General features: G+C 38.4%; 2 protein-coding genes and 2 long non-coding RNA genes across 4 annotated transcripts; 2 read left to right on the forward strand and 2 right to left on the reverse strand.

The window, feature by feature from the left end:
• LOC107628361 (mitochondrial adenine nucleotide transporter ADNT1-like) lies at positions 5,346-6,520 on the reverse strand. Its single transcript, XM_016331067.2, has 3 exons — positions 6,215-6,520; positions 5,956-6,071; positions 5,346-5,734 (listed from the first exon to the last, which is right to left on the reverse strand). Exons 1-3 carry the CDS (start codon positions 6,263-6,265, stop codon positions 5,569-5,571), a joined length of 333 nt encoding a protein of 110 aa, XP_016186553.1. The 5' UTR covers positions 6,266-6,520; the 3' UTR covers positions 5,346-5,568.
• Positions 6,313-7,653, reverse strand: LOC110269235. Its single transcript, XM_021116933.1, has 6 exons — positions 7,321-7,653; positions 7,114-7,246; positions 6,926-6,981; positions 6,769-6,820; positions 6,572-6,609; positions 6,313-6,337 (listed from the first exon to the last, which is right to left on the reverse strand). The coding sequence occupies exons 1-6, from the start codon at positions 7,563-7,565 to the stop codon at positions 6,313-6,315; spliced, it is 549 nt and encodes a 182-aa protein (XP_020972592.1). The 5' UTR covers positions 7,566-7,653.
• On the forward strand, positions 18,082-20,494 carry LOC110267731. Its single transcript, XR_002355625.1, has 2 exons — positions 18,082-18,112; positions 20,224-20,494. It is a non-coding gene; the product is annotated as an uncharacterized LOC110267731 (long non-coding RNA).
• LOC110267733 lies at positions 21,395-23,477 on the forward strand. The gene is made up of 5 exons (XR_002355629.1): positions 21,395-21,991; positions 22,434-22,507; positions 22,589-22,829; positions 22,971-23,269; positions 23,387-23,477. It is a non-coding gene; the product is annotated as an uncharacterized LOC110267733 (long non-coding RNA).

The following is a 25,489-nucleotide window of genomic DNA, read 5'->3' on the forward strand; positions in this document are numbered from 1 at the left end:
GCGTGCCTTAGGCACAAATATGCCCACGTGACCGCATCGCCAACGCGGCTGCGTCATTTGAAAAATAGCTTCCCCACGTGTCCGCGTCACCCACGTGAACGCGTGGCTCTGTAAAATCGACGTAAAGGGGGTGTATGGCAGAGAGTTATGATGGAGTAGGGCTGGACTCGTGCTGGAAGCCCAAGCCCTCCCACGTGAACGCGTTCCCCACGCGGCCACGTCGTTTTCCAGAAATGGCCATCCACGCGATCGTGTCAACCACGCGACCGCGTAACCCAAAAATTTGGCAAAAAGAGTTTCGAACAGAGAGTTGTGCGAACGTGAGGCTGCACTCGCGCCAATCGCACAAATCAGGTCACGCGATCGCGTGACCCACGCGTGCACGTCACCTGACCTTATCACGCACCACGCGACCGCGTCACTCACGCGTCCGCGTCGCCTCCGCCGCATAGCCTATCCAAATCAGCGCCAAAAATCTTATCTTTTCTTCCCCAATCCTAATTTTTCCTCCCTCCTTTCTTACTTACTTCTTCTTCCCTTCTTTCCCTTCTCATTCTTCTTATCTTTCATTTTATTTTATTTTAATTCATTTGCATACTTTTATTCAGTGCATTTTAATTTTGGGTATATTTTTATTTTCTTTTCTAAAATTATTATTTTTTCATTGGTGTTAAAATTTTCTCATTCAACTGTTACATCTTTTTGAATTATTCTGGTGCTTCATGACTTGTTTTACCCTAATTGGGTATTATTATTTATAAGTCAATGCTAATTTTTATAATACTGATATTCCTTTTGCATTGATATGCACTTACACTATTTTGCATTACCCACACCCTCTTACCCATTGTTGCAATTCTTGCACTATTGATATGCCGTATGCTTCTACTGTTTTCTCACTACATGTTGTAGCTACCATGTAATTGAGACCTTTACTATTTGGCATTACCAACTCATATTTTATTTATTTTTCTTATCTTTATTTCTGGGTTACTTTTCTCCCTTTTCCTCTTCTTTCAGGATGGCCACCGAGAAAGGGAAAAGGAAGAACTTCTATATGGGGAGACAGGCAAGTCAATCTGCACAATCTATAGAGAAATGCATCAGTTGGAGCAGTCCGTCCACTTGTACATCTTAGCATGCACCGAGGACGGTGCAACCTTTAGGTGTGGGGAGGTTGATACCGATCTCCATGGGTTAGTTATTCTCTTCTCAACACCAATGTCTTATTTTCTTCATTAGTTCATTGTTGCATTGCATAATAGATTGCATGTGTAGTTGATTGTTTGCATTTAAGTACTACTTAGTTGAAAAATAATAAGTTTCTTTTTAAGATCCTATTTTTAAAAAATTTCACTAATTTAAATTAAAAAAAATTAAAATTTTCTATGTGTTAAATTTGTTTGAAGTTGTATTTGGAACATGGTTTTTGAGCCAAAGAATACACAACCTGTGAGATTTTGAGCTTATTTACATGGTTACATTATTTAACCATAAATTTTTATTCTTGTGTGTTTTCTTCTCTATAATTGCAATCTTTGCTTTGTTCCATTCTATATGTCCATTATTTAGTGTATTTACATGCTTGCATATGATTGAGGCCGTTATTTGTTATTAGCTCACATATCCTAAATAAGCCTACCTTTTACATCACCCTTGTTAGCCACCTTGAGCCTTTTATCCCCATTTATTCTGTTCTATAACCACATCACTAGCCTTAAGCAGAAAAATAATTAAATACCCCAATTGAATCTTTGGTTAGCTTAAGATAGAGATTGTGTAACAATTAAGTGTGGGAAAACTACGAGAACATGGGTTAATAACGGAATGTGTTATGTTTTTCTACTTTGATAAAATATTAGGAATTTGGGTAACTACTCATGTGAGACTAGAAAAATTAAAAATCCATGTGCATTGATAAGTTATGTTTATTTTTCTATAAAAAAAGGAGGAAAAAAAAGGAAAAAAAATCCAAAAAAAAATATATTCAATAAATAAGTAAATAAATAAAGGGACAAAATTACCCCAATGTTAAGTTAATGAAAAATTAATGCATATGTGATAAAATTAAAGAAAAGTTGATACATGAGTATGATATGCAAAAATAGGAATTTTGGGTAGCTAGGCATGAATTTAAAATATAGAATGTGTGTATAGGTGAGAGCTTAGGTTAATTAAAGATTCATATTATAGCTCACTTGGCCATACATATATCCTCACCCTTACCTTAGCCCCATTACAACCCTGAAAAGATCTCATGATGTTTGCATTGGTATACTAAATATTTGTTGATTGGTTAGATGAAGAACAAAGTTTAGAAAGCATGATTAGAGAAGAGTAGAGTGAATTACCCAATACACTTGAGAGACTAGAGTGATATACACTACCAGTGAGGGTTCAATGCTTGATTCTATGTTCCCTACTTTCATGAGCTATCTTCTTACAAGTTTACTTGTCTTTTATTGTATAATTTGAATTAGTGAAATCTGATTTATATTTGTCTTGAGGAGCTTATTTACTTTTAACCAAGTAGGAAAAAGCATTATGCATTTAGTTGCATTCATAGGTTGCATTTCATACATTCTACCATTCCTCTCACTCTCTTATAGCTTCTCTTGAGCTTAGCATGAGGACATGCTAATGTTTAAGTGTGGGGAGGTTGATAAACCACTATTTTATGGTTTATCTTGTGCTCAATTGAGTGGTTTTTATCAATTCTTTACACACTTATTCATACAATTCGCATGTTTTATATTTTCCTTCCTGATTTTGTGCTATGATTGAAAACATGCTCCTTTGACCTTAATTTCATTAATATTAATTCTTCCTTTATACCATTCGATGCCTTGATATGTGTGTTAAGTGTTTTCAGAGATTACAGGGTAGGAATGGCTTAGAGGATGGAAAGGAAGCATGCAAAAGTGGAAGGAATACAAGAAGTTGAAGGAACTGCAAAGCTGTCTAACCTGACCTCTTCGCACTAAAACAGTCATAACTTGAACTACAAAGGTCCAAACGATGCGGTTTCAGTTGCGTTGGAAAGATAACGTCCGGGGCTTCGATTTGATACATAATATGCTATAGTTGCCCTGACGCTAGGTGACGCGAACGCGGGCTCCACGCGGATGCATTGCAGTGACGAAAATCAGCGTGACAGATTTCTTCTCCAGCGATTTCTGGGCTGTTTTTGACCAAGTTTTCGGCCCAGAAAACTCAGATTAGAGGCTAATAAGTGGGAGAATGCATCCATTCATAATCATGCCTTCATAATACATAATTTTTAGTTTTAGATGTAGTTTTTAGAGAGAGAGGTTCTATCCTCTCTCTTAAGATTTAGGATTAGGATTCCTCTTAAAGGAATTAGGATTTCAACTTTATTATTTCAACTTATTATTTCAACTCCTTCTCAGGTTCAATGTTCCTTTAATTTATGTTTCCCTTTTACTTCTATATACTCTAATGCTTTTATTTGTATTTGACTTATGTTGCCCAATTGGCTTATGAACCCTTCATGTTAGGATTTTCTTAATTAATAATTTGAGGTATTTCAGATTTTTAATTCTTATTTAGCCTTTTTTTTATATTCTTAGCTTTAATTGATTAACTGGAGGCTCTTGAGTTATCAAATTTATCGTGATTGATTGTTATGTTTTCTAATTGACTGGAATCCCACTAACTCTAGTCTTTCCTTAGGAGTTGGCTAGGACTTGAGGATCTAACTAATTAGTTTACTTGACTTTTCCTTGCTTTAGTAAAGGTTAACTAAGTGGGATTAACTTCAATTCTCATAAGAATAACTAGGATAGGACTTCCGAATTTTCATACCTTGCCAAGAGTTTATTTTATAGTTATATATTTATTTTACTTGTCATTTAAATTACTTGTTCCTTACTTTCAAAACCCCCAATTTACAAAACTCATAACCAATAATAAGAAAACCTCCCTGCAATTCCTTGAGAAGACGACACTACAAGAAAACACGTCTATTGCCACGCTTTTTGAGCTACCGCCACGCTTTTGAAAGGGTGACCTATCAATGGGTGGTGGTTGCTCTATCTCCACGCTTTTTGCAGCCTATTGCCACGCTTTTTGTTTGCCACGCTTTTTTACAAACGGCCACTTGTAAAAGCGTGGCTGTAGGTGGGAAATACAGCCACGCTTTTAAAGCGTGGCGATAGGTAGAGATATGGCCACGCTTCAAAAGCGTGGCGATAAGGAGAGATACGGCCACGCTTTTGAAGCGTGGCGATAGGGAGATATACGGCCACGCTTTAAAAGCGTGGCGAAAGGCTTGTTAAATTAAAAAAAAAATTTCTTTTTCTTACTTGATCTTAATTACTACACAATATAAATTTTCAATCCTTTTTTATTACCAAACCTATAAATATAGTATGCAATTTTTATTGCAAGACAATTTTTATTAGTGACATAATTTTTGCTTTAATTATTTTATACATTAATAAACTAATATTTAAATACAAAATAAATTTCGAGTTCAAATTCCAAAACTAAAAATGGTAGAAAAATACAGAAACAATACAACTTAAACACTAAGTCCTTTGTTGTTCTTTCTTTCTCTAGCCTTCTCAAACTTCCTTCCCTTAGATCGTACATAAGGCTTGGTATGGCTGTGAGGAACACTAGGACCAGGACCAAAATGTTTCACAGCTTCCCTGAAATAGCAAAATCAACAAGGGAACAAAAAACATATTTAAGTTACAAAAGATAAAGTAAGACATAAGAAGCAAGAGTGTAATACTCCAGAATCCCTAATTTTTGGCTGAATTAGGACATAGCAAAGCCGAACTTACAATCTGACTGGGCAGAACAAGTCCTTTTCCATCAACATATCATTTCTGATTATAGTAATCCATTGACTCCTCAGCAATTGGAAAGAACTGCAGCACATTTAACTTACCAAATATAAATAAAACTGAGCAACATAAAAAGAAAGATGGAGTAAATGTAAAGCAGGTTCATTAAATTTAGAAGAAAATGTTTAGATACTACTCACCTTCAAGAATAATAGAAGACTAGAAATCATCAACCTTGTTCGTTCCAGCCTTACAGTGGACAACCACAACATTCTCAATATCTAACTTCAACCACGAGTATGCACTATGACAGAAAGAGATAACCAGTTGAAGTGGTGGGCAATTATGATCATCAAATGGAAAGCTAGCCACCTGAAGAGGGAATTTGATATTGCAGATGAAAGCAGCAGTTGGTTTGTAAAACAAATCTAAGTGCTGAAAAAACCTAAAACCCAAGTGAAACAGAAAGCTGACACATGTAGTCTAGGTGTTGGAAATTAATCAAGACATCTGCATAAACACTCCATTTCCTCGGAACATTTATGATCACATTAAAAGAAATAATGTTGTTAAGTAGAGTAATATTATATGGTCTAGTAATCAATAATTATTCCACGATTTCCCAGGCTGAGAAACCACGTTAACAATATGGGCTATGATATGTAACACCTAAAAAAATAATAATTAAAATTCTAACAACATGCATGGATTGGCTTCTCTAAAATGATACTCACACCTTCAATCTAAAGGTGCTTCAAAGGGGATAAGCAACAGTTTGCCCAATAGTTCCAGGTGCAGCACCACATGCCAGGCGAGTTATCACACTCAACTCAGAATCTTGCACTAGACCAAATAGATTGGATTTAACTAACCAATCTTTCAAAGACTCATAAACAGTAAAGTTTAGACCTACAATGGAACCTGGAAAATAGGAAAAACAATTAAAAATAAGAAAGTATTAATTCTAATAACAGTACTACTGCCACTACAGCAGGAGAGGAGGGGGTGGAGAACTTTAGGGAGTTAATTATATCAGTTGCATGAATTGCCCAAGCACAATATTAAGATTTGTCATATTTGCCATTATGATCATGACTATAATCATCAACTTTGTAAAGAAGTAAAAATGAAAAGATTATTCACAACTCCAATGACTGAAGGAAGCCAACCCTTATATAAAGCACGTGGGCCTTCTTCCCTAAGCATAGTTGTCAAAGCATGGAACATCCCTCTGTACTGGTAAGGGGACTTCTCTGTCTGCAAATATAACAAAAAGCATACTATAAATATTAAGAGCAGTAGAGCACAAACAACACGAAGAAAACCAATGTTATATCTTCTCTCTATGTGATTTGCAAACTAAGCAATTGGTAAACAAAAAAATGAAGGTAAAGATATACCTGTACAGTTATCCTGCCTCGAACCATATCCATTGGATAAGTTGCGAACATGGCAATTATTCCAGCACATGCTCCAGCTCCAAGATGTAAAACAGGAGTCAGCTGAGATCCTCTGCCAAAATCCTAAGAAAAACAATTAGACAAACAGGGTTTTATAACTGAACCCACCCCCAGCCCCTTTCCTTTCTTTGATTGAGAAAAGTGCTACTTATTAATTTTCATCGTTAAGTTTTTATAGGTACATCTGTAAAAATATCAGTTAATGAGAAAGCAGTAACTGGAGACTAAAATCTGCAATCCCTCTTGCCCAACACCAAAAAACCAGATGGGGATAGAAAACAATAAATACGGATATACCATTTCCAGTTTTTTGCTGATACAGCTGCAGTATAGATCTAAGAGAAAACAATAGTCAGTGAAACAGGACAGGGACACTTAAAAATATGTCAGATGCAATGAACAAAAAACTGAAACTTGTTAAATGAAACTGCTCCCTATATTCTGTAGTTCAAATCAGACACTACAAGAAACTTGGTGTATTACTAATTACTTACAGTCTTTATTTGGATATACGTGAATAACCCCATCTTGCATTTCAAAGTAGTGCTGCATTACAAAACAAATTAACATTCATTTAATCACAGAAGATAAAATTGGGATATCTACCTCTTCGATGATGGAAAAGTATAAAATAAATTCATAAAAACTCACATCAGCACCGAAATAATGGAAAGTGAAGGTGATGCAGAATAGCTATGGTGGTTAATCCAATCAGCACCGAGAGCGACATCAGTAATTCCAGCAACAGTGACCATGGTTACAGCAAAATAGAGAATTTAAACTCAATGGAATCGAAAACAGAAATGAATTCAATGGAATTGGAAACAAAGACCGCTTACGATAAAAGAACGAAATAGCAGCAATAGGAGAGGCAGCCCCCTTCTCTCCAGTCCGTGATTCCGGCGACCAGAGGCACGGCGGTTGTTCCCCAGTGACAATCGACGGTGGCGGCTGAAGCTTCTTCGATGGTGACTAAAACCAACACGCAGGGACAATAAGGTTTTTGGAATCTTAAATGAAGGTAAACCAAACTCAAAAACCCTTACCGATGGTGAATCTCAGTGGCGGCAGCGGAGCTTCTCAGCGGCAGAGTCGCGGCGGTGGCTGAGCACGGGTCTCCCCTTTCTCTCCTCTGCTCTCGAGCTCTCTCTCTCTCTCTCTTCCACTCTTCATGAATGGCAACGGCGAGGGCTGGAGGTGACAGCGTGAATGGCGGCAACGGGACTGGAAGCTTCTGCGACGCAACGGTGGTAAGCCCAGTCACGGTGTCATCCCTTCCTTTTCTCCCCATCGCTCCCCTTCTCCTCCTCTTGTGCGTGATGACGACACGGCTGCGATGGCAAGGACGACACTGAGCGCGGTGCGGTAGCGAGTGGGACACGATCCTGAGCAGCGCGGAGACGGCTCCTCTCCGGCGATCTCTTCCTCCCTGATTTTCCCCTTCCCCGTTTCCTTTTTTCTTGCCTTCGTTTCTTTCTTTCTTTCTGTCTTTCTCTTTTTTTTTTCTGAAGGATGGAACTGAGTTTGGGTTAGGGAGTGGGGGTGGTTAGGTTAGATGAGTGGCGGTGGTTAGGTTAGATTAGGAGGGGGTTATAGTCACTGTTTTGCTCTACGGCCACGCTTTTGAAGCGTGGCAGAAAAGAACCTTTTGGCCACGCTTTTAAAGTGTGCCAAAAGAGTACTAGGATATGGCCACGCTTTGTAAGCGTGGCCGTAATGAAACCATGTCGCCACGCTTTCAAAACGTCCTTGTTTCTCTCTATGGCCACGCTTTTGAAGCGTGGCAAAAATAAAGAGTGGCCGTTTCTCTAATCAATTGCCACCCTTACAAAAGCGTGGCCGTTGATACTTTTCGCCACGCTTTTGAAGCGTGGAAAATAAAAAAAGTGGCCAAATCTCTAATCTATCGCCACCCTCATAAAAGCGTGGCCATTGACCACTTTTGGCCACGCTTTTGAAGCGTGGCAAGAAAAAAGCGTGGCCATAGGCCTTTTTTCTTGTAGTGCGACCCGAGGTTTAAATACTTCGGTTATCAATTTATTTAGGGGTTTGTTACTTGTGACAACCAAAACGTTTGTAAGAAAGGATGATTGTTCCGTTTAGAAACTATACTTGCAACGAGAATTTATTATGAATTCTAAACCGTCAAACTTCCGCTCTTCACGGACCTTGGAGGTAAGTTGTCGAACCATCTAATTGCAGTCTTTGTTAAAGTAGTCGGAAAGGCTTTGCAGCAAACTGCGTCTGATGCATCGGTGAGGTACATTCTACTTCTGAAATTACTGAGATGATGGCCGGGATCTGTAGTCCCATCATACAGAGTCATGTCGAGAAGTTTGAAGTCTTTTGGGATTTTGGTCTTCATGATCTCTTTGGTGAACGGATCTTGGTCTTTACGGGAGTCATCTTCGTGACTTGATCGAGTAGTCTTGGTTTTGAGATCGGCTTCGAGTTTTAGGAGCTTGTCCTCTAATTTACGGCGTCGCCTAACTTCCCTTCGTAGGTCTCTCTCAGCCTCCCATTGATGCTCCACCTCTTTTTCGAGTAGCTTCAAGCGATCCTGAAGTGCCTCCACAGCTCCCATATTTGGTGAATCGTTGTCTTTGTTAGGTTGAGGAGTATCTTTTGGTGTAGTGTCCACGTTCTTGTGCGGCGTTCTATCCTCTAGATCCGAATCGTGGTCGTTGTCATGGTCGTCCGCCATGGTGGTGGGATGACTTCCAGATTTCCCGGTAATAGCGCCACTGTTCCGAGGGTTACCTGAAACTGTAGGTTGATCTCGGACGAGATCTTCTGTACTGGTCGGAGATAACGTGTCCGACTGGTGGGTGGCGGCCGGAGCTGTCGTGTTCGACTTGTGGGACTGGCTGCACTGCTGATCCTTCGTCACCAGAGGGTGGGGGTACCTGCAAGGGACTCTGATGCTTAAGTTAGCAAGGGTATTAACAGGTTTTTTAGTAGAATCAGAGTATGAGTTATACCTGGGTGCTCCAGTGTATTTATAATGGTGTGGAGTGACCTTTTTAGATAAGATAAGTTAGTTATCTTATCTTATCTTTATCTTTGAGTGAGATCATCTTATCTTTAAGGGAACCGCCCTTATCTCTATAGGCTTGGGCTGCCTTTAGATTTGGATCGTGTTCCTCTATCTGGGCCCTTTATTGGGCTTTCCTGGCAATTTGGCCGAGCTCTTTGAGAAGAGGTCGGGTAGTCTGACCTGAAGAGGTCGGTCGCCTTGTTGCTAAACATCCCGGGTCGGATAGCTCGACCCAGGGTATGAACAGTATCAGAGCAGTTCGTTCCTATAGAGCCTGAGGGACGGACTGATTATGCCTCTGGGCATACTCTGGATGTCTATACATGCTATTTAGGGTATCTAACTGATATATGTGGCATGAATGCTCATGAGCATGCATTTGGGACTTTGAAATACTGAACTTGAGATATTGAGACTGATCACCTTGATATCACTTGTTTGGTGTGAACATGAACCAAATGGCGTCTCGTGGGCGCGGTCGTGAGCGTAATCGAGGTCGAGGACGGGGAGCTAATGAGGTGACCATACCGGTAGATAGTTTGACCGATATCGTGATCGCAATGACGAGTGTTGTTACTTCTATTGGTGCTGTTGCTGCTGCAACCATCCGAGTGATGGAGGGGATGGAACCACAAGCTGGAACTGGCAACGGTGGTGGTAATGAATATGAAGGTGGACATGATGTTCCGAATACTGGGGTACCAGTGGGTTATCCAGAACAAGTTAACTCGGATCAGGCAACAGGAGAAAGCTCAAGGAGGAATGAGGTAGCAAGGAGTAATCATCGGGAACCCTTCACAAAGAAAAAGGGACATGTTACACCTAGGAGCTAAAATTTCAAAAAGAATCATTTTGCCACTTCACATCTCCAGTGCTGGAACAATGACCAAAGGAACGACAGCCGTCCGGATTCAAACTCAGAAGGGTAAACTAGTGCTCAACCAGATGATTTAAAGTGCTCAAGATGTAAGAAGTACCATCCAAACAGACCATGCAGAGCCGGATTAGGTGTATGTTACAAGTGCGGGAGACCAGGACATATGTCTTGGAATTGTTCGTACAGAGAAAGCCGGGAAGCAACCGAATCTGATTTCCAGACCCGAGGTAATTATGAACCAATAGTTGAATTTTTAACTTCCTTGCTTATCATTGATATGTAATATACCTTCGTGATGCATGACGAGTTTCAGTAATCATGAGGTCCAAGTCGATGATTAGTCGAAAACTATTGGTTGTTGGGACGGAGTGATACTTAGCCAACTTAGAGGAGTGGTTAGGCTTTGGAAGGTTAAGGATTAAGTGAAGTAGTGGAAGCAGGTTGGACCATATCTAAGGAATCAGGAGTGTTGAGGGCTACGCGGAGTTATTGTTCGGAATCCAGTGACGGTGAAACTTTGAGGAAGAGGAATAGAGCGAATTCAACCTTTAGCTGTTAATTATTAAGAGGTAAATGAAGATGAAACCAAAACCCTATACGAGAGAGTTTCTAAGACAATTCTTGAAGGTGTGTCAGAACTTCCATTTCAGAGAGAAAGCGAGTTTGCGATATGCTTAGTACCAGAAGCCAGATTAACTTCAATCGCACCACAAGCAAAGACATTATTATAATCGGTAGAATTTAGGATTGTGTGGAAGGGAGTACTAGAAGAGGGAATCATCTAACCAACTATTTCTTTGTGGGAAGCGCTGGTTATTCCGGAGAAGAAGGAAGAGAACGGCAGGAAGCCTTATGCAGAGAGAGTGTGCTAACAAACCTTTGCGACTCAATCTAATCCTTCTTTTGAAACCTACATTGACATTCTATCCGGAGCTCTTCCTAAATGGATTGACTACCTCTCTAACTTTACTTCTTATGCGCATGAATTTTGTTTCTTTCAGGATGAGTCTGAGCTTGTCCAGGTATAAACGCGTAATCCTTGAATCTTGTATGCTCGCTATGACTAGAGTTGCCCTTATTCGCAAACCATGTTCTTCAGAATCAACTGAGACTTCTTTGACTCTGTACGTTCTGTTCTTTCTACCAAAGGTCTCTAATTTGAACTCTTTTCTTGAGATGCACCTAGGTTCCTTTCCTTGTGCATTTCATCATTTCGGTATAATCCTGATTAACTGTGTACAAGATTTTCTTTCTGACTTATTATAAACACCATTTGTATTGCTCATTCATTTTTCGAGCTTAATGTCCCTTTGAAAATTAACTCGAGCCTATATTAGTATCACGTATAAATTATAGCTGCAACTGTTGAGATGTAGATTCCTTAAGAGAAAGACTTTTGGACACGAAAAATGAAGCATGTAAGCATGCGCCGTCAAAAAGAGTTTTGGAGCTTTAAATTCTTGCCGACCACAAAGCCTATGATTAGTTTAACGCACTAGAAATACACCAGTTACATGGATACCCGAATATGAAGAGAGCTTTCGAACTCCAAGAGAAGGATTAACCCTAAACCAGTAATCAAAATAGTCGAACTTATTTAACAACTCATAATTAGTGCAATACATTACTAAAGGGGTTTAAGATACGTGTAAATAGAACATCGTGAAGTTGTAACGGATGCCCTGAGTAAGAAGTTTCTGGGAAAATGCTTGGATATAAATTTCGGAGGAAGGAAGGCTAGGTAAGTTGGAACTTTAAATTGGATATCAAGGGTATAGCTAAAGGAGTCAAACTAAATCTATTGCGGTTTTAAAACATAGCAAAGACTAAATGCAAGAAGCATAAGGAGACGATAAAGACCTACCAAGGATGTCGAAGTCTGGTAAACGAAAGGTAACTAAGAAAAGATTTATATGCCTAATGCTGAAATAGAGATCGTAGAGTCAAAGACTTAAGGAGTGCAATAACGGTGATAAGGGGCTTGATGAACGGATTTTCGTCGGTCAAGAATTTCACAAATGAAATCTCGTTGCTAGTATAGTTTCTAAACCAACAAAGAATCGTTTCATACAAAAACTTTGTTTGTCACTTAAGCAAACTCAATAAAAATAAACCGAAGTATTTACACCTCGGGTCATCTCTCTTGTTTCTTCCAGGATGAGTCTGAGCTTGTCTTGGTATAAGCGCGTAATCCTTGAATCTTGTATGCTCGCTATGACTAGAGTTGCCCTTATTCGCAAACCATGTTCTTCAGAATCAACTGAGACTTCTTTGACTCTGTACGTTCTGTTCTTTCTACCAAAGGTCTCTAATTTGAACTCTTTTCTTGAGATGCACCTAGGTTCCTTTCCTTGTGCATTTCATCATTTCGGTATAATCCTGATTAACTGTGTACAAGATTTTCTTTCTGACTTATTATAAACACCATTTGTATTGCTCATTCATTTTTCGAGCTTAATGTCCCTTTGAAAATTAACTCGAGCCTATATTAGTATCACGTATAAATTATAGCTGCAACTGTTGAGATGTAGATTCCTTAAGAGAAAGACTTTTGGACACGAAAAATGAAGCATGTAAGCATGCGCCGTCAAAAAGAGTTTTGGAGCTTTAAATTCTTGCCGACCACAAAGCCTATGATTAGTTTAACGCACTAGAAATACACCAGTTACATGGATACCCGAATATGAAGAGAGCTTTCGAACTCCAAGAGAAGGATTAACCCTAAACCAGTAATCAAAATAGTCGAACTTATTTAACAACTCATAATTAGTGCAATACATTACTAAAGGGGTTTAAGATACGTGTAAATAGAACATCGTGAAGTTGTAACGGATGCCCTGAGTAAGAAGTTTCTGGGAAAATGCTTGGATATAAATTTCGGAGGAAGGAAGGCTAGGTAAGTTGGAACTTTAAATTGGATATCAAGGGTATAGCTAAAGGAGTCAAACTAAATCTATTGCGGTTTTAAAACATAGCAAAGACTAAATGCAAGAAGCATAAGGAGACGATAAAGACCTACCAAGGATGTCGAAGTCTGGTAAACGAAAGGTAACTAAGAAAAGATTTATATGCCTAATGCTGAAATAGAGATCGTAGAGTCAAAGACTTAAGGAGTGCAATAACGGTGATAAGGGGCTTGATGAACGGATTTTCGTCGGTCAAGAATTTCACAAATGAAATCTCGTTGCTAGTATAGTTTCTAAACCAACAAAGAATCGTTTCATACAAAAACTTTGTTTGTCACTTAAGCAAACTCAATAAAAATAAACCGAAGTATTTACACCTCGGGTCATCTCTCAAGGAATTGCAGGGAGGTGTAGTTATTATTGGCTATGGAAAAGTATCTTTTTGGGGTTTTGAATAAGGAACAAGAAAAGTAAATTGCAAGAATTAAATCGATAACTAGAAAAGCTCTTGGCAAGGTATGAGAACTAGACGTCCTATCCTAGTTATCCTTATCAATTGTGATGAGAATTGTTCATCTTTCCCACTTAGTTAACCTCTATCTATGAAGGAAAGTCAAGTGGACAAATCAATTTGATTCCTCAAGTCCTAGTCAACTCCTAAGAAAAGACTAGCTTTAGAGGGATCCAAATCAACCAGCAACTTTCAATCATCAATCGACAAAGGAGTTTGATAACTCAAGAGTCTCTAATTACTCTACCAAAGCCAAGAATATAAAAATCTAATCTAAAATCCAACCAAACATTTTATCAAACACTTGGAAGGCACAACATAAAGACATAGAAAAGTAATAGGGAATGTAAAATCTAAAACCAACAATTGCAAGCATCAATGATAACAATTAAAGCAAGAAGCAATAAACATGAAATACCTCAAATTGCATTAAATATAAAATCAAATCTAACATGAAGGGTTCATAAACCAAATTGGGGAAATAAATAAACCAACAAGAGAAATAGATAAACTAAAGTACTAGAACAAATACAAGTAGAAGAGAAACTAAATTAAAGGAACATTGAACCTGAAATTGAGAAGAAATAAACCTAAAAATCCTAAAACCTAGAGAGAGCAGAGAGCCTCTCTCTCTAGAAAACTACATCTAAAACCTAAAATTATGTGAATGAAAAGTTGTGTGTATGATTCCCCCACTCTGCAGCCTCTAATCTGTGTTTTTTGGGCTGAAAACTGGGCCAAAAGCAGCCCAGAAATTGCCCCTAATGATTTCTAATACGTCCAGTGGTGCACGAAATTGTGATTACACTTTTCACAACTCCGCACAACTAACCAGCAAGTGCACTGGGTCATCCAAGTAATACCTTACATGAGTAAGGGTCGATCCCACCGAGATTGTCGGCTTGAAGCAAGTATGGTTATCTTGTAAATCTTAGTCAGAAGATTAATGATAAAAATGGTTTTGTTTATGAATAGTAAATAACATAAAATAAATGGTACTCGTGATTCAGTAATGAGGAACAGGTTGAGGTTCCAGAGATGCTCTGTCATCTGAATCTCTGCTTTTCTACTGTCTTCTTCTCCAAACACGCATGGCTTCCTTCAATGGCAAGCTGTATGTTGGTGGATCACCATTGTCAATGGCTACCATCCATCCTCTCGGATGAAAAATACCAGGCACGGTTTCTGTACGGCTAATCAACTATTCGATCTCTCGTCTCGGATGAAAAATACTAGGTACAGCTACCGCACGGCTAATCATCTGTTGGTTCTCACTTGTGTCAGAATAGGATCTCTCTGTCCTTTTGCACACTGTCACTGTGCCCAACATTCGTGAGTTTGAAGCTCATCACAGTCATCCAGTTCCAGATCCTACTCAGAATACCACAGACAAGATTTAGACTTTACAGATCTCAGGAATGCTGCCAATTGGTTCTAGCCTGTACCACGAAGGTTCTAATCCCACGGACTCGGTCCGTGGATTAGAGACCCAAGAGATACGCACTCAAGCTGTCGCCCAATGACTACGTTAAGCTCAGGTAGAACAGGAGTGGTCGTCAAGCACGCGTTCATAAGTTTGAGAATGATGATGAGTGTCACGGATCATCATATTCTCTATATTGAAGTATGAGTGAGTATCTTAGAACAGAATCAAGTGTGATTGAATAGAAAACAATAGTAACTGCATTAATCCATTGAGACACAGCAGAGCTCCTCACCCCTACCTATGTGGTTTAGAGGCTCATGCTGTAGAAAATACAATATGAGATGTAAAATGTCATGAGTTTCAAAATGAATCTCTAAAATTAGTTTTTATACTAAACTAGTAACTTAGGTTTACAGAAAATGAGTAACTAAGTGCAGATAGTACAGAAATCCACTTCCGGGGCCCACTTGGTGAGTGTTTGGGGATGAGCTTTGAAGCTTTCACGTGCATAGGCCATTCTTGGAGTTAAACGCCATCTTGGGTGCCAGTTTGGGCGTTTAACTCCAGTTCTGGTGCCAGTTCTGGCGTTTTACGCCAGAAAAGGGGTCTCTGGCTGGCATTTAAACGCCAGTTTGGGCCATTAAATCTCGAAAAAAATATGGACAATTATATATTGCTGGAAAGCCCAAGATGTCTACTTTCCAACGCAATTGAGAGCCTGCCAATTGGGCTTCTGTAGCTCCAAAAAATCCACTTCGAGTGCAGAAGGGTCAGAATCCAACAACATTTGCAGTTCTTTCTCAGCCTCTGAATCAGATTTTTGCTCAGGTCCCTCAATTTCAGCCAGAAAATACCTGAAATTATAGAAAAACACACAAACTCATAGTAAAGTCCAAAAATTTGATTTTTGCATAAAAACTAATAAAAATATAATAAAAAGTAACTAAAACATACTAAAAACTACCTAAAAATAATGCCAAAAAGGGTATAAATTATCCTCTCATCATCCAGCACGTGGCTCTGTCACGCGTACGCATCATCCACGCGTATGCGTCGATTGAACTTTCGCAAGGTCACGCGTACGCGTGATGCACACGTGCGCGTCGCTTAACTGGATGGCAACTATGACAAATTACATATCATTTCGAAGCCCCGGATGTTAGCTTTCTAACGCAACTAAAACCGCCTCATTTGGATCTTTGTAGCTCAAGTTATGATCAATTTAGTACGAAGAGGTCAGGCTAGACAGCTTAGCAATTCCTTCAATTTCTTGTATTCCTTCCACTTTTGCATGCTTCCTTTCCATCCTCTAAGCCATTCCTACTCTATAAATCCTGAAAATACTTAACACACATATCAAGGCATCGAATGGTAATAAGAGAGGATTAATCATATCAAATTTAAGGCCAAAGAAGTATGTTTTCAATCCAAGCACAGAATTAGGACGGAAAATGTAAATCATGCAATTTATATGCATAAGTGTGAGTTTAATGGATAAAATCCACTTAATTAAGCATAAAATATACCACGAATAGTGGTGCATCAGAGCCACTAGGAGAACCAAATCCGGTTGAATTAAGAAGACACTAGGAGCGGGTTATGTGTCGAGATCAGAAGTTAGAATGAGAAACTGTTGTCTGAAGCTTACAAGAGAGGATTTTTGAAGTTACCTTGAGGTTTCTAAGATGTATCATGATTCCAAGGAGATATTTTGAGCCGCCAGAAGTGAAGAACAAAGTGACAATCTATGTGATTACATGTTCAACGCATGAGAAGGAATCGTGGATCAAGTGATCAAGTCCGTTTTGCCCATCAGAGCAAATTGCTTATTGAAGATATCAATGAGACTATACATCAGAAGGACGGAGAAACTCCACAATACGCTAAACACCCATGTACTAATCAAAAATTGGAATATCAAACGTCTTAGTTCCTAAATTTGACAGCCGAGACAATGGCGGAAAAGTTACGCAAATTTGAGTTAGGATTTTCACCAAGTAAGCCGACAAAAGAATTAGGCAGATTTAAGAAGAAGACTTCTCAAATTGGAAGGAAGGGGGTACCTATCTCTGAAGATTACTTCAACGAGCTGGAGTCGAATGAGCAATCAAAAACTAGAAAGTAAAACCCCTGTTACATTGGGCTGTTGGAAATCCTGAAGGAAATGGAACCAGTGGTGTATAGGATCGCTTTACCACTACATCTATCGAACTTGCATGACATATTTCACATATCACAGCTTCGTAAATACACTTTGATCCTAGTCATGTCCTAGAGCCGGAATCAGTTCAAGTAAGAGAAGATCTGACGCTTCCAGTAACTTCGGTTAGGATTAATGATACCAGCATCAAGTGTCTACGCAGAAAGGAGGTTTCTTTGGTGAAAGTAGCTTGGAGTCGGGCTGGTATTGAAGAACATACCTGGGAGCTTGAGTCAGAGATGCAGAAGGACTACCCACTCCTCTTTTCAGGTAATTCACTCTGAATTTTGAGGGCAAAATTCCTAATTAGGTGGGTAGGATGTAATCCCCGCTAAAATTGGTAAATAATTAGTTAATAAATTGAATTTTAATTAGGAAAGCTAAAAATGCAAAAATAATATCAAAATAGGGTAGAGCTCATCAAAACGAGAATTTTGATACCAATTTCAAAAATTTGGCCCAAAATCGGACCGGAAGGGCCGGACCGGTTGAACCGAGGCCCAAACCGGGTCTGTGGGTCCAACCAGACCCATAATTAAAAGGAAGCAGCATCTTCTTCTTCTTCATTCATACCCGACGAAGCCAAAAGATTTGGGGGAAGGGGAGAGGAGCTCTCAAACCGTCACCACCTTTGATCAACCATAATTCCTCCGTCCGGGCTCCGATCGCCGCACCGTTTGTGGCCACGCGCTCAGCGCGTCTAGTTCTACCTTTCTATTGGATCAATTTTACTGGTAAGTCTCATTTTTGATTCAGAATCTCTTTTCCCCTTTCTTTGGTGAAATTGAAATCCTATAGTGAAATCTTGTCCAATTTTGTGTTTTAGGTTCAAGTTAGGTTCTGGGGCTTAATGGGCTCGAGCTATTGAGCATATGGGTATGGTAAGGGCACCCAAACCCTAGCTCAATCTTGCAATTATATTGGGAAATACTGAATTTGGAACATGTATTTGAATTAGGTGTAGATTAAGTGAGTATATATGCATTTGAATTGAATTGAGAGTACTTGGAGGCTTAGTGGTGAACAAGACTTGGTTTGTGGTTGTTTTATTTGAGCTTGGAGGGGCTGTGTTTTGCGTTGTGAGGCTGCCTTGGGTGAAACAAAGTGATCGGCCAAGGTATGGTTTAAGTTTCGCATATTTAATATTTACAGTGTTGTGAAAACTTAGGTTAGAGGAACCATAGGATAAGTTGAATCGGTTAATTGCATTTAATGATTAGTCTTGTAATATTTTTAGAATCAATTGTTGGTGAATATGTATTGGAATTATGAGGTGTTGAAGTTATTAATTGTATGCTCTTGGATTTGCTTATGATGGGTTATGTTGATGTTGGTATATGTATTGATGGATTATGGTTGGTGTTTGTTAATAAAGAGTTGTTATATGAGTTGATAGATTAATATATGAAGGGTTGATAAATGTGTTAATGGAATAATGTGTGTGAAGGGTTGATGATTGCATTAATAGAATGGTATATGTGAAGGGTTGCTCATATATGTATATATGATATATGCTAATGCAAAGCTGTGGTTATGACTCATTGGATTGGTTAAAGGTAGTTAGAAGTGGTTGTTGATGAGTTGGGATTGGATAAGTTAGCTATAGGCAGGTTTTATAGGTAAAGATTTATGAATGTGGTGAAAATGAGGTTTGGAAGTGTTTTGGTAAAAAGTGATTTTGGGTGAACTTTGAAGGTCCATAATTTTCTCCTCAAATTTTGGATTGAGTTGTGATTTGTTGCAAATAAAAGATGGTTTTATGAGCTTTTGATTGATATCAATTTTGTGAAAAATGGAACTTTGTAGAGAAAGTTATGGACGTTGAAAGTTTGGTGTATTACTCTGTGTTCAGGATGGCTAAAACTGGTTGCAGCAAGCTTTCTAGGCATTCTGCCCATTTTTGAAAAAACGCCCATCCACGCGTACGCGTGGCTCACGCATACGCTTGGCGTGGAATTTTGGTGATGCATGCGCGAGAAGCATGCATATGCGTGTGTGCATATTCACGCGTATGCATGACTCACGCGTACGCGTGGCTGCTGCTTGTTGCAAAAACCGATTTTGACTGTTTTAAACCAACTTTTCCACTTCTAAACCTCCATTTCCTCCCCTTTAAGGCTTAAAGTATGGTTCTAGGTCCAGTGGATAAAAAAAGCTAGGAAAATAATATAACTTGAGGGTGAAGTAACAGGTAAATGATGGCTTATATGAAGAAGATAAGAATATTAAAGAAGTTTAATGCCAAGGCTTGACAAATGATGATATATTGATTATAAATATGGAATGGCTTATGAATGATATCTGAGATACGAGTTTCCCTGGGTAACAGAACTGTGGCTCGCCACCACGTGTTCCAGGTTGAATCTCGATACTCTGTTGACCCTACGTCGTAAGAGTGACCGGGCACATATAAATTTCCGGGTATGGATAACCCATTGAGTGATTATATGATGAATAAATATGAACTCTATGCATAGACTCTTGGGGATGCGCGACGGGAGACAGTCTAAGTTTTTCGGACTTGTCGGGTTGGCTGGATAACTGATAAATGGGCTCCATCAGCTATAGGACAGGCATGCATCATATGCATTTGTTTGTTTTGATTGCTATGCATTTCCTGGGTTTGCCTAATTGATACATACCACCTGCTACCTGTTATACTTTCTACTTGCACTATCTGCTCCTTACTTGTGCGTAAACTTGTTTGGTTGCTTGTTTCTGTTGCATTATGGATGATGGAAGGATGGAGGAAAAGGTGATATGGTTTGGTGTCATGTTAGGTTTGAAATTGAGTAAGTTAGGTATTAAGTTTAGCAGATTTAGAATACCTACCCCTGTTTATGGCTTCTGTTTAGTAGTTAAGTTGGATAATTGAATAACGGAGTTCTAGAATTGCCTATGGCCTTCTCAGGACCTTATTTATTATACACGTGGCACTTTTACCATGCTGAGAACCTCCGGTTCTCATTCCATACTGTGTTGCTGTTTTCAGATGCAGGTCGAGAGGCTCCTCGCTAGGCGTCTGGATTCCTGAAGCGGAGTCGTCCCTGGGATGTTTTGGTTTATCAGTTTATGTATATATATGTACTTAGTTACTTAGCTTGCTCTCCAAGAAACTTGTTATTTTGTTCCTCATAGATGTTACAGGAGAGTTAGGACTTTATCTCTGTATTTTGGGTATTTTGGGACGCTGGTATATATATGTAAATATTCTCCGGCCAGCCTTGGCTTCGCAGGCTGAGTCAGGAGCTAGTTTCACTGTATTTTTGGCTCTCTTTTCATTCTTTTGCTTATTTATATCTATAATCTTTAGGTTTCTTAGCACGCAAGTAATTCTGTTTCTTGGGCGTTGCGCTTTTTTTATTTTGCGATTTTGTTTTACCTGTTTTTCAAGGCTCCTAGTTAAGTATCTCTTTTCCTATTATTATATATGTTTCTATTTTTAGGGGTCGTAATACCTTACTATCTCAGTCTTATGACTTAATCATAAGATTAAGTATGGTAGGATGTTACATTACAACACCTACTTAAGCGTATTAGTAAACTAACTACTAGATCAACTCGAGTTAATTAATGGTGCTTGAATCTTCTACACTTATCAACATTTGTCCTTGCTAGTTTCTTATTTTGCAAAATAAAACACCGAAATCCCACAGCCCTTCGGCATAGCCATCGAGTTGTGAGGAGCAGGTCAAACTTAATGTCTTACTGGCTAGGCTATCAAGACACTAAGGTTGGATGAAGGACAAAGTTTTATAAAAAGTACTATTTTTGTCTCTAACATTTGAGTTAAGTCTTAATTTTATCTCTAACATTTGAGATGTTATATTTTCATTCCACATGTTTTATTGCGTTCTATTTTAATCTTCTAGTTAAAATTATGATTTTCTTCTAAAAGTATGTTTTTTTTTCTAAATTAATATTTTCTCTTATTATTCTGTCACTTTCGTTTTCAAATCACTATAATAGCTACTATGATAATTACAATTAAGAATTTAATCTCAATCTAAAAAAAATATAATGGAGGAAAATGTATTTTTAGAAGAAAAATTTAATTGACCCAATGACTAAAATATGATGTAATAAAATGTTTGAGATAAAAATAAAACGCTAAAAACGTTAAGCACGAAAATAAAATTTAGCCAAAACATGAAAGGCTAAAACAATATTTTATTCAAAGTCTCAAACTTTATATTATTACTCAATGTCTAGTCTCATCGGAGTGGTTTGTATTGGGATTCCAATTTGGTGGGATATCATTATTTGGGTATTATTTTAGAGAAATGATGTTTCACCAACAAAATACTACTTTTGCCAACTGCCAACTATAATACGAATACATATGCTAATATACAATGTTTGATTTGCCTTTTGAAGTGGGAATTGAAGTAACTCATGCCTATGCCCTTAGATTGAAACTAACATGTTTTGTCTCTGTTATTTTTTTCACTCAATTGTCACGTCATTCTTCTATTGCAAATTCAAAAGTTCTTACTTTTAACTAGCAAAGTTAATCCCTTTCAAATCATGAAAACTAATCCCCTTTGCTTAATCTGAGTCTCATAGACAGTTACCGGAGTTTGGTTTGACTTTCTCGTTGTCGCATTACTTTGGTGTCGCTGGTGAAGTATCCACGGGACTTGCTGTGACGCTGTCCACAGCCTGCGAGGAAAGTTCATTGAGGGATTACATGGGCTATGAAGTTTGGGTTTGTCATCTACATGGGCCGTGCAAGCGCTGCTATTGGAAGATTGTTGGTGGTTAGTGCAGTGTTCCTTTGTTAAAGTTTTAATTTTTGGCATATACATTTAAATTTATGTAGGATTTAGTAAGTTTGTATCCATGTATGTTGTGTTAGTTTCTTTGAAAATTCTACTTGTGTTTTAGTAGTTCTGAGTGAAGTAGTGATACTAATGGTTGATAAATAGTGAGCTATAGTTAAATCCCAATTTCAATTAATATTGAAGTTATGCTTTAATTTCTAGAACTTTTCCTAGTTTTCTGTGTTGAGAGATAAATGTTGGTACATGTGTTGCTTAGGTTGTCAATTTCAGCGTTGTTGTATATTAGTAATGAAATAAGCTAACTATATAATATTTAGGTGAAGTGTTTACTAGGCAGGGCCATTGCTTCAAATTTTGGATTGGTTTTAGTAAAAAATTTTGCAAAACAATTCATTTTTCGCCTATTGTGTGAATGCAGATAGGCAAAGTAGTTCTAGTTTATCTCATAATTCAGGACCTTTAGAGGAAGCCACAAAAAGTAAGCATGCAAAGGTAAGTAAAAGTCTCATTTGCAAAACATTGCATCCATATTTTTTGTATGATTTTGTGTTGATAAATTTCTTTTATTCTTAGTGCACGTGGACGACTAAGTGTTCTCCACTTCGGATGATGTTGGTGAACAATAATCTGAGTCCTGAGCAGAGGGAGGCTATGAAAGAAATGGAATTTGGTGTCTTACTTTCTCTAGATGTCAAGAGAATGTATCTGCAGTTATTGCTCCACATTGTGGAGGCTCTTAGCTTCCAAAGAATGTGAATTGAAGCTAAGTCATTCAATTCCATTGAGAGTTAATGATGTGGCCTTCAACATGAGGGTAAGTATTTGCTTTTGCTGAATAAATTTTCTTTTTAGGAGTCATCTATTAGGATAGCTATGAAATGTTTAAGAGCATCACATCTTTCTTGTGGACCCACAGGTCTAACTGTTCCAAAATTTAAAATCTTGAACTTGCCAGAGAAGGCTGAGTTGCAGGAGTTTAAGCATCTTAATATTCCTGGTCTAGGCCGGATCATATAGGAAGTAGGTATGGACGATTGGTAGAGGTGTGCTTATTTGTTGCATGCCTTTGGAGCCTTTCTCACAAGCAAGAACTAGCTAAGTACTGATTCGTTGGGAGCTTTGCTACATGTTAAGAGGTGCAAAAGTTATAATTGGAGTTTTTTAATTCACGAGTGGTTGATGGAAGTCATATGTAGTTATCGGACAAGGTCTCCAAAGTCCAGCTCCATAGGAAGATGCTTGTACCTGTTCTTGGTAAGCACATTTTCGTTCAGCGAAGATATTGTTAATTCTTTGTTAAGAGCTTAATATAGATGTAACAAGTATTTGTGTGTCTGACAAGTGTTTGTTTGTTGCACCTTTTTACAACAGGTTCTATACTTACAATGGCAAAGGTTCAGGCCGAGTGATGAGCAGATATTTTATACACTTTTTGGGGTTAATTTCATATAGTTTTGGGTATGTTCTAGTTAATTTTTAGTCTATTTTCATTAGTTTTTAGGAAAAATTTATATTTCTGGACTTTACTATGAGTTGTGTATTTTTCTATAATTTCAGGTATTTTTCTGGCTGAAATTGAAGGAGCTGAGCAAAAATCTGATTCAGGCTGAAGAAGGACTGCTGATGCTGTTGGATTCTGACCTCCCTGCACTCAAAGTGGATTTTCTGGAGCTACAGAACTCGAAATGGCATGCTTCCAATTGCGTTGGAAAGTAGACATCCAGGGCTTCCCAAAAATATATAATAGTTCATACTTTGCACAAGGATAGATGACGTAAACTGGCGTTCAACGCCAGTTCTCTGCCCAATTCTGGCGTCCAGCGCCAGAAAAGGATCAAAAGCTGGAGTTGAACGCCCAAACTGGTACAAAAACTGGCGTTCAACTCCACAAATAGCCTCTGCACGTGATTTACTTAAATCTCAGCCCCAGCACACACCAAGTGGGCCCCAGAAGTGGATCTCTGCATCATCCATCATAGTCCACTTATTTTTTGTAAACCTAGGCTACTAGTTTAGTATTTAAACAACTTTTAGAGACTTATTTTGGATCTCATGACATTTTTAGATCTAAACTTTGTATTCTCTGACGGCATGAGTCTCTAAACCCCATTGTTGGGGGGTGAGGAGCTCTGCTGTGTCTCAATGAATTAATGCAAGTATTTCTGTTTTCCATTCAAACACGCTTGTTCCTATCTAAGATGTTCATTCGTGCTTAACTGTGATGGAGGTGATGATCTGTGACACTCATCACCTTCCTCAAATTATGAACGTGTGCCTGACAACCACCTCCGTTCTACATATGATTGAATGAATATCTCTTAGATTCCTTAATCAGAATCTCCGTGGTATAAGCTAGAACTGATGGCGGCATTCATGAGAATCCGGAAAGTCTAAACCTTGTCTGTGGTATTCCGAGTAGGATTCAAGGATTGAATGACTGTGACGAGCTTCAAACTCCTGAAGGCTGGGCGTTAGTGACAGACGCAAAAGGATAGTAAATCCTATTCCAACCAGATCGAGAACCAACCGGTGATTAGCCGTGCTGTGACAGAGCGCGTGAGCGTAGTTTTCACTGGATGGATGGAAGGTAGCCATTGACAACGGTGATCCACCAACACACAGCTTGCCATAGGAGGACGTGCGTGCGTGAACAAGAAGATAGAGGAAAGCAGAGATTCAGAAGACAAAGCATCTCCAAAACTCCAACATACTCTCCATTACTACATAACAAGTAACCTTTAATCCATGCTCTATTGTTTATTTGCAATTCAACTGATAAACATAATTGACTTCCTGACTAAGATTTATAAGATAACCATAGATTGCTTCAAACCAACAATCTCCGTGGGATTCGACCCTTACTCACGTTAGGTATTACTTGGACGACCCAGTGCACTTGCTGGTCAGTGGTACGAGTTGTGAAAAGTGTGATTCATAATTCGTGCACCAAGTTTTTGGCGCCGTTGCCGGGGATTGTTCGTGTTTGAACAACTGACGGATTATTTTGTTGCTTAGATTAGGAAAAATTTCTTTTTTTGTTTAGAGTCTCTTATTATTGTCGTGTTAAAATTTTAGAATCTTTATTTTCTTTTTAAAAATAGTTTTCAAAAATAATTTCTTTATTAGATCCTGTGCCAAACTTTAAGTTTGGTGTTTTCTTGTTGATTTTCCTTAAAATTTTCGAAAATTTTGGTTTGGTTTTCTAAAAATTTTAAGTTTGGTGTTCTTTCTTCGTGTTCTTGAGTTTTCCTTGTGACTTGATCTTAAAATTTTTAAGTTTGGTGTTCCTTGGTGTTTTCCCTCCAAAATTTTCGAAAATAGGGAGCATTAGATCTAAAAAATTTTAAATCTTGTGCTATCTTATTGTTTTTCTCTTTCCTCTTAAAAATAAAAAATATCTTTTCTCTCTTTTTAAAAACAAATTTTCGAAATATATTTCTAAAATTCAGATTTTTTATTTCAAAATTTAAAACT

This window comes from Arachis ipaensis, chromosome B02 (assembly GCF_000816755.2).
Source record: "Arachis ipaensis cultivar K30076 chromosome B02, Araip1.1, whole genome shotgun sequence".
Lineage (NCBI taxonomy): Eukaryota > Viridiplantae > Streptophyta > Magnoliopsida > Fabales > Fabaceae > Arachis > Arachis ipaensis.

Excerpts from the sequence above, each read along its gene's own strand:
- LOC107628361 (XM_016331067.2), bottom strand. The coding sequence starts at position 6,265 with ATGTTCGCAACTTATCCAATGGATATGGTTCGAGGCAGGATAACTGTA. Across the intron at positions 6,072-6,214 it reads GAGGCAGGATAACTGTACAG|ACAGAGAAGTCCCCTTACCA; the intron begins GTATATCTTTAC and ends TTATATTTGCAG. Across the intron at positions 5,735-5,955 it reads CCTTCAGTCATTGGAGTTGT|TTCCATTGTAGGTCTAAACT; the intron begins GAATAATCTTTT and ends CTATTTTCCAGG.
- LOC110269235 (XM_021116933.1), bottom strand. The coding sequence starts at position 7,565 with ATGGGGAGAAAAGGAAGGGATGACACCGTGACTGGGCTTACCACCGTT. Across the intron at positions 7,247-7,320 it reads GCCACTGAGATTCACCATCG|TCACCATCGAAGAAGCTTCA; the intron begins GTAAGGGTTTTT and ends TGTTGGTTTTAG. Across the intron at positions 6,610-6,768 it reads CGTATATCCAAATAAAGACT|ATCTATACTGCAGCTGTATC; the intron begins GTAAGTAATTAG and ends GTTTTCTCTTAG.